Here is a 12181-nt window from a genome sequence, read left to right as displayed (position 1 = left end):
GAAAAAAGAAAAAAGAGGAGGAGAATAAGCGGACCAATCTGGCTTAAGGAAATGTGAAAGCTAAGTTTATGACTTGTGAGTGGGTGGCAGATCAAGGGAAAGTAGAGAGATGAAAAGGGCAGAACAACATGATTGGAATATTCTAGCGATCAACAAGGGTTGTGATGTAGTGACTGGTACTACTTCATTCTTAATTAAAGATGCTTTCAGCCTTCGAAATGCGCCCTCGAAAGACGGAAATACCATTTTTAGGGAGCATTTTACCCCCAATGTTTAACTACCCTAAGACGAATCCGTATTTAATCTGTATCAATAATTCTGACAATCGAATTAAAACCAAAAAATAAAATAAAAAAAATTCTAGCAAAAAAAGAATAATAATAATTGGATGATCTAGATAAGGGAATAAAGAAAAGGTCAAACCGTGCATTTTATACTATTATAGAAGAGTGGGTTGACGACCAGACCTACTCTTCTATATTATAATTAATATATAATTACTACACCAATTGGCCACCTATGGCGTGTTTTTTCTTTTTTTTAAAAATACTTTTCCAAAAAAGTATTTACCAAAGTAAAAAAGCTCCAAAAATAACGGTGGGTTTTCAATGCCAAAAAGGATTCCTATGACATTTATTATTTTGTCAAAAATAACGGAGGTTTTTTTTACTTTTCCAAAATATATTTATCAAAGTCAAGTAGGACTCCAAAAATAACGGTAGATTTTTTTAATTTTTCCAAAAACTAAAATAGGCGAATCATTAGAAAGACTTGAAGTAATTAAGAAATATAGATTTGGAATAGAATTGCCGTTGGACGGCTGGTTGATTGAGAAGGGAGATTTTTGGTTGATTAAGAAGTGGGATTTGTTCTTGTTCATTCATCTTGAGCTATTAATTGGTAAATTTCTTTTTTCTGGGTCGATTTGCTTACAATATTAATTGCACGATTCCTACCCTTTTAATGAAAAAGATTATTTTCCAAAAAATAAAATAGTCGAAATATTATAAAGACAATTAAATAATAATTTGAGAAAAATAGTAAATGACAATTTTGTCTATAGCAGGGTCTTTAAATGAAAGGCAAAAAGTTCAATCAACATTTCCAGGGCCCTTCCAATAATTCTTTATAACCTTTTTTATCTTTAATTGTACTTGTTAATAACATATAAAAAAAAAAAAAACCATTTCCAAATGCGTAATCCTTAACAAAAACTATACAAAATCAGAAATAGCAATATGTCATGTGTAAGTATAAAAAGAGATGAAATTATTTTTCATTCACATTTAAAGTTGAAGTTTAAACAAGAAAAAAAAAAACTTTTAATAAATTAGCTCGTACTTGAATATATTCCACAATCAATCCTAAACTTATTTATGATACTAGATGGCCATGACCGTTCTGAACATGGGATTATGCTTAACATTGTCGTTCAAAAGAGGTCCGACCATGATTTCATACTTATTTTAATTATTTAGTAGAATTACCCCAAACTAAAAAAAATTAAATAGCAATACGATCAACCTGACTAAATATTAGCACAAATACAACTCATATCATATACATTCGGTTGCGAAACAAAGTTGTACAATTACATTCCTAAGCTCGCTTCCATGAAAATGAGGAAGAAATAAGCATTTGATTGTGGAGGGATGAAAAGGCAAGAAACAGAATACATAATTAGGAATAATTTGAAGGAGGTGAACTAGATAATAAGCGAATAAAGGGGAAGAAGCGTAAATGAAATGGATGGTTGGTATTCGAATACCACAGAAAACGTATATAGATATAATATGTATCTGGTGGACAAATTGGGCAAAGCATTACTGGAGATATTACAGCTGTGGTTAGTATTTAATCATATTCAGATTTATTTGGTTTTCACATTGATGGTTCCGTATTTGATTTTTCTACACTATTTTTCTCTGGGGACGGGATTAACATTATTTGAAATCTCCAAAGAGAAGATAGAAATAGAGTGACGATGGGAAGTTATGTAACGGGCAATCGTATTTAGTTAAGTGATAAATTATTAAAAATTCACATGGCAATTTTTGGATATAATACAAAAAAATAACAATTATTAAAAATTAGTAGATTTTATAACAATATAATCAAGAAACTTTTCTATTCTCTTAGATTAACTAAAAATTATACATTATTTGAAATCTCCAAAAAGAAGATAGAAATAGAACGATGATGGGAAGTTATGCAATGGGCAATCGTATTTAGTCAAGTGATAAATTATTAAAGATCACGTCCCAAATTTTGGATATAACACAAAAATAACAATTATTAAATATTAGTAGATTTTATAGAAAAATAATCAAGAAACTTCTCTATTCTCTTAAATTAATTAAAAATTATAATTTAGAATAACATATAACAAATGTTATTTAAAAGATTTCAATGTAGCAATACATAAGGATAAGACTCATTTGAATTTGAGATGAGAAGGTCTTTTGAAATATAATGAGAAAATTCATATTACGGATAACGCCAATAAAGCCAAAAGCAAAAATATTAGAATCAATAAATAATTTCAAGCAATAAATAAAAATAAAAAATAACTAAAAGTAAATTACATAATTTAAACTTATATATAGTAAATAAATCTTATTCTCTTCTTTTGTAAAGATGTAATTCCTTATATTTATATTAATCACCGTGATTATGTGAAGTCATGAGATTCGATATCGAGCTATTGAAGTCAAGATTTCATTAGAGAATATGTTTAGAGAAACAACAATCATCCCAATAATAATATGACTCGATCTTATTCAATAATACATTTTAAATTCAAGCAAAGATTTCGGAACGTCACGAATAAAAGTTGCTCATCATCAATCCTTGCTCCTCTCTCCACTCTCAGGAGTTCTTCTTATAAGGACAATGAAAACGCTGCCCAAAAGAAAGTGTTGGTTTATTAGCTACTCAGAGAGTGATGCAATAGATGTTGCAAATAAATTCAATCAAGGATAGGATACTGACTTGAGAATTAAGCATCATGACTGTCCAAACTATGCAAATGGACTTGTGGAATATTTACTGGAACAAAAGCAGTGCTGGAGCACCTACAACGTAGCAGCGTGGGGAAGAGTTGAGATGCCATTACCTAGTTACCTAGAAAAAGACGCATAGTACTACTTTTGCATAATAGTGCTTTTTGTGTTGTATATACAAACTAGTTAATTTCCCCGTTTGAACTTATCTTTTTAAATGTAGTCAATGCGGAAGAAATAAAAATTGATTTAATATAAATATATAATGTATGGCATTCACAAGAAAAAAATTGAAAGTAGAATATATATGAAAAAAGTATGTGAAAAGATATCATAGGAATAAATCCAAGATGCATCACGTCACAGTCCATTTTTACTAAGTAGCCGTTTGGCCATCAATTTTCAAACCAGTATTTCAAACCAAACCGCTTTGGCCATCAATTTTCAAATACATGATTAAACCACGGTTTGAAAACTACATTAACTAAATCATCCAAAAAGCGTGGTTTGGGGTTTGAAACCATAGTTTCAACTTTTTTAAATACAAAATTTAACCCATAAGTTAATATTTTGTAAAAACAAACCCATAAGTTGGTAAATATTTTTAATAATTACCCCCATCAATCATTTATCAATCTCATTAACTTCCACCAACCTTTATTTATATCTACCAACCTTTAATTTATGTGGGAAGATTATATTAAATAGTAGTTACATTACTATTCATGTTAAATTTTCAATTTTATTGAAGTAAAGTTTGATTAATTGATGTTGCATCTTTTAGAAAAGCCTTCTAGTAGTGTACTAATTTTGTTATAAACTATGATTTGCTCATTTGGTATGATTGTATAAGAATTGAGAATGTTTTGATAGTTTTCACAATTTGTGGGGTTTTTATGTCTATAAGAGAAAATACAACTTTACATATTCAAATTGTATGTCCAAACATGATTTGAAACTAGGTTTCAAACCATATCCAAACGGAGCCGAAAAGAGGAGAGAACAAAATGTTGACAAACAAAGCGAATGGAAGTACGTGTAAAATCTCTGAAACTTGAACTTCAGTAATCTGTATTCCAAAACCTCTAACGAAAATGTTTTATTTTGTTTAATTTATTTCTCACAGGAAGCAACACTAGCATATTCAAATAGTAAAAATAATGAATACTCTTAACTCTTAGAGGAGTTACAAAAGTCATTGAAGGTGTAATTGTTTTAAATATTTAATGAGACAACTTTAGACTTTTCAACGGTTGGTTTCACAAATTTCACCATAAAATTATAGAAGAGCACCAAATTGAAAAAAAATGAGGAAAAATAAATAGGATTTCTATTTTATGAAAGGTGTTACGTCACTTTACTACTGCACAACTTTATATTTGTAGTAAATTAAAGCATAATCAGCCCTTCCTTACTAACAATCGATTGCATATGTCTGGTCTCCATTGCTCAAGAGTCAATAATCCAATATATGTAATACTTTCGTGTGACTTTTAACCTCTTTGTAGGTGATAGATGCAAATGATCAAACTGAACTATGAATTGAAATGAGTAACTCTGTTGAAATTTGCTCTTCACTTTTTTTGTCTATCAACCGACATCCACTCCTTGAATTCTGGAAAAAAGATGATACAATGGGCTACATTGGTTGCAAGCGAGATGCATGGGTTATATATATGGATTGTTTCCCCATAATTTCATACATGAATAAATTACCTTCTAACAAGCTACCAAATGCTATACTATTCGTACAAGATTTAATACATGAATAACTTGATTCCTCACTAGCTACCAAACGACGCCTTAAGCTTAAACAAAATAGACAAACTTGTATAATATGGGTTAACCCATAACCAACCCAGCCATTTATCACCCAACCCATATTTACCCACATAAAATATGGACGGTTTGAAACCCAACTCATTTTTGTTCAAACCATTTTCAACCAAATCAAATCCAACCAAACCCACGCATTTGTCACCCCTAATTGTTGTATAGAATATGTATCCCTACAGTATATGTATAGAAAATGTATCATTATTGTGTAATTTGTGTAAAATAAATGTATAATCAACTTATACTCACCAAAATGTATCATTATTGTATATGTATAAAAAATGTAATATTGTTGGATAATTTTTTTATAATAAATGTATAATCAACGTATTCTCACTAATCACACATCTATTATACAAATATTATACGTGTTTTGGGATTTTTTTTGAAAGTTCAATATGGGTTTTTTTTTCCTCGATCTTTAGTCAACACAAAAAAAATCTAATCTTTTTGTAATGAACCTTTAGTGTCGACGTGATCTTTTGTGGAGTCGCCATAAAAAGTCTGATTTTTTTTTTTTTTGTTTGGTAGAAATCGCCTAGGAATAGCTTGGGCCATCAAGCCCAAACATGAACCAAACAAATAAAGGCCAGGTGGTGTCCTTTTACCAAAGCCGAAGCTGAATTGGATTCTACCGGACTCACGCCAATCCGATCCATTAAGGCCCAATCTTCAAATCTCGCGATAACTTGATCAACCTCTTCTCCAGTGAATTCCTCGCGATCTGTTACTGGAATTGGGGGTTTCCTGCATTGGATTCCGGCCTTTGTTGTTTTTTTAAGCTGGAATTGGGGGTTTCCTGCCAAGATATGCTAGGAAAAAGAGTATGCAGTGGATGGCGTCCCTTCCTTTTATGTTTACCTCTCTTTTTCATTTTCGCTCATATGCTTTCAGGTGAAATATTCATTAGTTCCCTTCCCTGTTTCAATACTTCTTACTCTTAGTAGGCGTTTGGCCATATATTCTAAATATTTTTGGCTTTATTTGCAAGTTTTGGAGTTGAAGTTGAAGATGGAGTGGTGTTGGGTTATGTTTTTAGCAAATAATATTTGGAACAATATTCATGCTTGAATGTATTGAAATATTATTTCTGTTTTTTTGTTTTTGCTCATATGTTGTCATGTGAATGCTGAGTAGTTTGCCTAATTTCAATCTTCATAATCTTAGTAGGCGTTTGGCTGTATATTCTAAATATTTTTCAATTTATTTAGAAGTTTCGGAGTTGGAGTTGAAGATGGAGTTGTGTTTGGTTATAGTTTTTGCAGAAAAATATTTGGTCGTTTGAATGTATTGAAGTGAAAAAAGTGAAAACAAGGGTTTAGGTGTTTTGTATTTGGAATTTTCATGGCCAAACGCTGATTTTCAAATAAAGTGAAAAAATTTTTCTGAAAAAAGTGAATAATTCTCATGGACAAACAGTTCCTTAGTAGGCGTTTGGCCATAGATTCTAATATTTTTCACTTTATTTGGAAGTTTTGGAATTGGAGTGGTGTTTGGTTATACTTTTTGCAAATAATATTTGGAATAATATTCATGCTTAAATGTATCGAAATACAACTTCAAAAGTGAAAAGTGAGTTGGAAAAAAGGTTATAATTTGTTTTCCTGAGATACAACTTCAAGTTGAATTTGGAATTTTCATGGCCTAACACTGATTTTCAAATAAAGTGCAAAGTTGTTCTTGAAAAAAGTGAATAATTTTTATGGCATAATGGGTCCCGAGCTTTTAAGTTGAAGCATTAATAGAACTTACTGGTTTAAATTGTCTGCTTCTCAGTTTTAGAACTACGGCAACATTCGGCTGTAGAAGTTCCACAAAGGAAACAGCAATATAAGAAGTTTGATCATCTCGTTTTTGGACCTGTTGCGGGTGCAAGCTTGCCCGATCGGGTACAGTGCGAAGGTTTACATCTTTTTTTGCACTAATATTTGCTATTCCTATTAAATTTCTTTATGTTCTTTCTGCTTGTTGCTACTGCCTCTTTTTCATTTCTTTGAGCTGAGAGTCTATCGGAAACAGCCTGCGTACACTCTACCCTCCCCAGGCCCCACATGTGGGATTACACTACTTGTTGTTGTATTGCAATTAAAATTTTTTGTAGTTTCCTTTTAGGATATTTAGAAACTTGTGAAATAGTTGCTTGTATCTATTTCTTCAATTTTATTATTAATATTGTTTATTTTTACTTCGGTTGTCTTTACTAATTTTGCTGTCAGTATTTTCTTTCTGCAATATTTTTATCATAGCTTATTTACTCTTGCAATTTTTTTCAAAACTGTTTTGAAAAACGATTCCTTTTTTTCCTGAGCCGAGGGTCTATCAGAAACAATCTCTCTACCCCACAAAGGTAGGGGTAAGGTCTGCGTACACTCCACCCTGCCGAGAACCCAACTGTGGGATTTCACTGGGTCTGTTGTTGTTGTTGTTGTGAAACAGTTGCTTGTGAGCATATGTCTCATGTTGAACTAGTTATGTTGCTAAAAAAATTTAGTGAGAAGCTCTAGTTAGTAGTGTGCTATGCTGTATATGTGTCAAGTTTTTAATAATTTCTAGCTCAGAACAACCTACTTCCAATTGCAGGGGTTATTCAATTAGCTCTCTTAAGGTGCATTTCTGGATTTCAGTTGCATGAATGCGTATTTGGATTGATGCAAATCTAACTTAGTAGTTTTCCTATCATCTGACCTGTGTATATATTCATGCATATAGTTGAAAGATTGGTAAGCTTACGTTTGTTAGTCTAAATATCAGGCAACAAAGCTCTCACCAAGACACATTTTGGAGCATCTTCTAAAAATATGAAGGCAGGAGACAATATTTCCATCGTCACTGTATTTGCCACATATAATACTGCTGATGATCAGCAGACAAATGGCAAATCAATAGACATGGTTACGGTTGGGAACATTTCCTACAACAAGGTGGAGAGGTCAATCGCCATTTTGAATGTCTTTGTTAATTTCATTCAGGTAAACTCATGTGCAAGACACCATAGATCAATCATGTGCACTTGTTAAAATTCTCAAATAGACTTTGATGTCATAAGCTCCACTTTGCTGATATGCAAATTTGATAATCAGACCAAACGCCAGCAGAAATAATTTCTGGAAAACTTCTCCTCGAAAGGTTATTGTTTTCTTCCTACTTTATCCACAAAAAAGAAGGTTATTGTCTTCTTCCCATCACACTTTCTAATAATCGGGAAAAGTAATGGTGAAGGTTATTGTTTTATGCATACATCATAATGAATCCTACAAGAGATTTTTATTCCTTAATCTAGAATTGATCTCGTGAAGTGTTGTGTTTTTTGTATAAGTATGTCTGAGATGCCTGAAGGCTTTCAACTGCTAAGGTTTTATGGTAGATGCACCTATTTGTAAGGCCTCTTACTTCCCTTTTAGTGGTGTTTGGCCAAGTGTAGGGTAAAAACATTCGTGCTAAAACATTAAAACAGCATTAATAGGTCATGAGAAGGTTGTTAAGCGACAAGAGAAGTCATTCGAACTGCATTTCTCACTGGCCTTTAGTTCAAACTCATTAGGGTGAGCTTTGCACTTATTTGACTTTATTTTGTTGAGGCAAACAAACAGATGTGATGCTTTATCTCGTTTTTGTTTTATTTTTTCAATTTTTTTTATCCTCCTATGAGAACATCGATGTTCCTTCTGGATATCATGTCACTTTCATTTCGCCTTTTGTTTTACATCTGAAGTGCGTCTTACTCCAATGTTAGAAGTACTTCTGATAGAATCTCATTGCCAACCCAATATTGCAAGCTGTTACCATAGGTAATATCTAGACGTTGATTTAATTTGCTTTATTTTGACTTGGATCTGATACATGCAGGAGATCATGCCTCAAAGCAACATCATCATCCTTACTAATCCTTCATCTAAACTTCCAGTGGAAAGAGATAGACTGACCATTCTACCCATTCAAGGTGATTATTCACGAGAAATGTTGATGCTACAAAGAATCAGGTCTTACATTGTAAGAGCACAGTTCATTATTATGAAGGGTATTTTTCTCTTTACGTTGATTTGACTTTAGAACTTTCCCAATTCCTACTTCTGTTTCAGCATGCTAGGTGTGCCTCAAATTATCTTTCGTAACGTGTGAAAATCGCCTTTCCACACTGAGATAAGCTAATCGACGACATGTATATTTGCATTTTCCAATGCATGAGGGCCTTTACTGTCCTTGTACTGTCGAAATCATCCATGAATCATTGTTTGTTATATGAGAAAATCATCATGTCGTTGTACTGTTGAATCATCCATGAATATTTGGTTGCATTTCTTTTGGGAGAGGGAGGGGGTGGTCGGTGATTGGTAATCCTGTACTTAGTAGAGCTTTCATTGTAGAGCTAATGCAGAATTGTTAATTGGATTTTTGTTGTCATGCCAGAATATTTTTTGTGTTTGTTTCCAATTTTTTTTTTTTTTTAATTGGACAAAAAGAATTGTCCGAATGTTTCCAGAAATTTCAAGCAATTGTCTACAACGATGACATGTAAACATATGGTAAAGGAAGTTAGGAACATAGCTAAAAGTATCATCTTTTCTATTTAAGTGTTGATGTCCAAATTTTATCTGGTAAATGTACTGCGAAATTCTCTGTCATTTTTCTATTTCTGTTAACTTGTCGAGTCTAATTCCCTTAGAAATTTTTTGATTTGTCTGTTGTATCATGCATGATATTCTATTTTGCTAATAGTTCTCCGGTGCAGGTATTTCTGGAAACTAGAGCTGCCGAGCATTCAAAGGGACAAGTGAATCATTACATATTTACCGACTCGGATATAGCAGTGGTTGATGATTTGGGGCAGATATTTAGTGATAACCCTGATTTTCATGTGGCTCTAACATTCCGTAACAACAAAGAGCAGCCTCTGAATTCAGGATTTATAGCAGTGAGGGGCACTCCTGAGGGAATTCTAAGGTTTTTTGTTTTGTATCCTTTTATCCCTGAATTTATGGGGGACAGTGCTAATAGGAGCCCTGGATATCCTAATGGTGCTTGGCTTGTGTGCTTGAGTGTTTTTAGATTATATATAGCAGCAAAGGGCGCTCTTCAGTTTATTCTATGCTTGTAGGTGTTGCATTCTGTAGTAAATTTTTAGGAGGACTGTCTAGTAGGAACACCGGAGATTTACACAGATGTTTCTTGGTTCATATGCTTGAAATTTTGGAAACCTGTAATTTAGTATTATCTGTTTTCTTCGGCCGAATGTACTTAGTTTTTTTTATTAATTTAACACTTCTCTTCCTAAAGCCTTTATAACTCCTTTACTATGCAGAGCAAAGTTTTTCTTGGAAGAAGTACTAAAAGTCTACACGTCAAAGTTCATGAAAGCTTCCAGAATGCTCGGGGATCAATTAGCTCTTGCCTGGGTTGTAAAATCTCACTCTTCCTTTGATGCCAGAAGGTTTACTAAAATACAAGCATTTATGGACCAGATAAGTGGCGCTTCAGTCCTATTTTTGCCGTGTTCCATTTACAACTGGACACCACCAGAGGGCGCCGGTCAATTTCATGGGATGCCCTTGGATGTTAAGGTACAGTTCTGGTTTAAGCTTGTTTTGGCTAATAAATGGTAAATATATAGTGAGAGTTTCCGAAATTACTTTTGAATTTCTAGTTTAGGGAGTTGTAAATCATTGACATATCAATGCGTAGATGGTTATCAACTAAACGTACATATAACTGAAACAAAATGTGCAAGTGCATTCTCCATGTTAGAATTGCAGAATTTTATGTAGTAGATTGTCGATTGTACAGTTGTACTGTTTCTAAAGTATAGGCAGACCCTTTAATCACTTCCACGTGGACCTCGTAAAGGAAAATATGTTGTTTACAGCTATTGGGTGGATGATGATGAGGTCTCAGGTTCAATTCCCAGTAGAGACAAAAACCACTAGGTGATTTTTTTTCCATTTGTTCTAGTCTTGGTGGACAGAGTTGTTACCTGTTGCTAGTGGGAGATGGCAGGTATCCCATGGAATTAGTCGAGGTGCACGCAAGCTGGCCCCGACACCACGGTTATCAAAAAAAAAAAAATCTGAAAAAGAATACCTCTGTTTCTTTCTGAGTTTTGGATTCGTTTTTGGGCACAGGTTGTGCATTTTAAGGGATCAAGAAAGAGACTTATGCTGGAGTCTTGGAGCTTCTTAAAGTCAACATCTTCTTCAGATATCGCCGACATGTTATGCCTAATCCTAAGAAGTGGCAGGACGAAGTACGATTTCTAGTTCAAATTGAATTTGGTCTTATCAGTCAGAGGATCTATGTTTTTCCCCCGAGTAAGAACGTCCATATTCATATAGAAGAATGACCAGGCTGTTTGAGGTTGTTCGTTGTAAGACCAGTCAACATTCACGGTCCAAATGGAGCTTGATGTTAAACAACAGGTCAATATTGCCGCTCGGTTGCGACTTTAGAGATTCAGATTACTGATAGTTTCTAGCTAAAATGGAACAGACACAGCTTGTAGTCGTATTTTTTGTCTAACTATATGTGAGTTCTTGAATATTGATTCCATGTTTCCTTATTTGTTTGCTAGAAATTTCAACAGAATATGTATCGGCATTTAACTTTTTTGCTGTGTTCTATAGGAACTTCAACACTGTTTTCTCTTCTGGTGTATAAAAGATACCACTGTCCATACAAGTTTTTCACTTGCAACTTCACCTTTGCATTGTTTATTGCCATAGAGGATTCTATTTCTCCAGGATCTGTTTGTTAATCAGAATTTTGATTCAAGCATAATTATTTAGTTCCTCACCCACGTAAATAAATATATTGTTTAGTTCTTGAGCATAATCATCCCTAAGGTTCGAGTTCAGGACCTTTGATTAAAGGTAAAATTTTGTCTCAAGCATAGTCATTCCAAAATTCAAAAGGTTTGAGCTCAAAACTAAGAATTATTTTACAATTTTACACTTTATTATCAAAGATCTTGAACTCAAACCTTAAGAATGATTTTTTTTTTTATTGGAAGCTGAGTCTAGTTAGCTGATTCCTTAAATTTCAGTTATCATAAGCTTACAACAAAATGAAAAAAGAAAAGAAAATTATGATCATAATTTCGAGCAACTCTCTTATATTATTCCTTTTTTACAAATTTATATTATATCCATTAGCCAAAGTGTTTGACTTAATTTTATTTCTATGCAACTTTCAAGAATTAATTCATTAAACTCTTCAAAATTTAATTTTGTGACGATGCTTTCTCTCATTTCAACCGTACTTAACATTTTTTTCATCAATCACTTGTTATATATATAATATATAAGTATTATTTAATAATAATAGTAATTATCTTATGTGGCTTTTCTAAAGAG

The 12181-nt window shown here is 32.9% G+C and overlaps 1 protein-coding gene across 2 annotated transcripts; it reads left to right on the top strand.

Moving 5' to 3' along the window:
- Nucleotides 1-5594: 5594 nt before the first annotated feature.
- On the top strand, nt 5595-11474 carry LOC132045738 (uncharacterized). Of its 2 annotated transcripts, none has more exons than XM_059436315.1 (7): nt 5595-5732; nt 6621-6740; nt 7590-7807; nt 8685-8828; nt 9568-9779; nt 10138-10396; nt 10955-11474. In XM_059436315.1, the coding sequence occupies exons 1-7, from the start codon at nt 5648-5650 to the stop codon at nt 11087-11089; spliced, it is 1173 nt and encodes a 390-aa protein (XP_059292298.1). In that variant the 5' UTR covers nt 5595-5647; the 3' UTR covers nt 11090-11474. The 2 variants fall into 2 exon arrangements, with proteins under 2 accessions (XP_059292298.1, XP_059292297.1); XM_059436314.1 differs by having other exon boundaries at nt 6615-6740.
- Nucleotides 11475-12181: the final 707 nt, after the last annotated feature.

This window comes from Lycium ferocissimum, unplaced genomic scaffold (assembly GCF_029784015.1).
Source record: "Lycium ferocissimum isolate CSIRO_LF1 unplaced genomic scaffold, AGI_CSIRO_Lferr_CH_V1 ctg78, whole genome shotgun sequence".
In the NCBI taxonomy this organism is placed as follows: domain Eukaryota; kingdom Viridiplantae; phylum Streptophyta; class Magnoliopsida; order Solanales; family Solanaceae; genus Lycium; species Lycium ferocissimum.
This window is presented reverse-complemented; position numbering and strand designations above follow the sequence as displayed.

What these genes read in the sequence shown, in the direction of transcription:
- LOC132045738 (XM_059436314.1), top strand. Translation starts at nt 5,648, where the DNA reads ATGCTAGGAAAAAGAGTATGCAGTGGATGGCGTCCCTTCCTTTTATGT. An exon ending in TCTTTGTTAATTTCATTCAG is followed by an intron (nt 7,808 to 8,684) that starts GTAAACTCATGT and finishes TGATACATGCAG; the next exon opens with GAGATCATGCCTCAAAGCAA. An exon ending in ACTCCTGAGGGAATTCTAAG is followed by an intron (nt 9,780 to 10,137) that starts GTTTTTTGTTTT and finishes TTTACTATGCAG; the next exon opens with AGCAAAGTTTTTCTTGGAAG.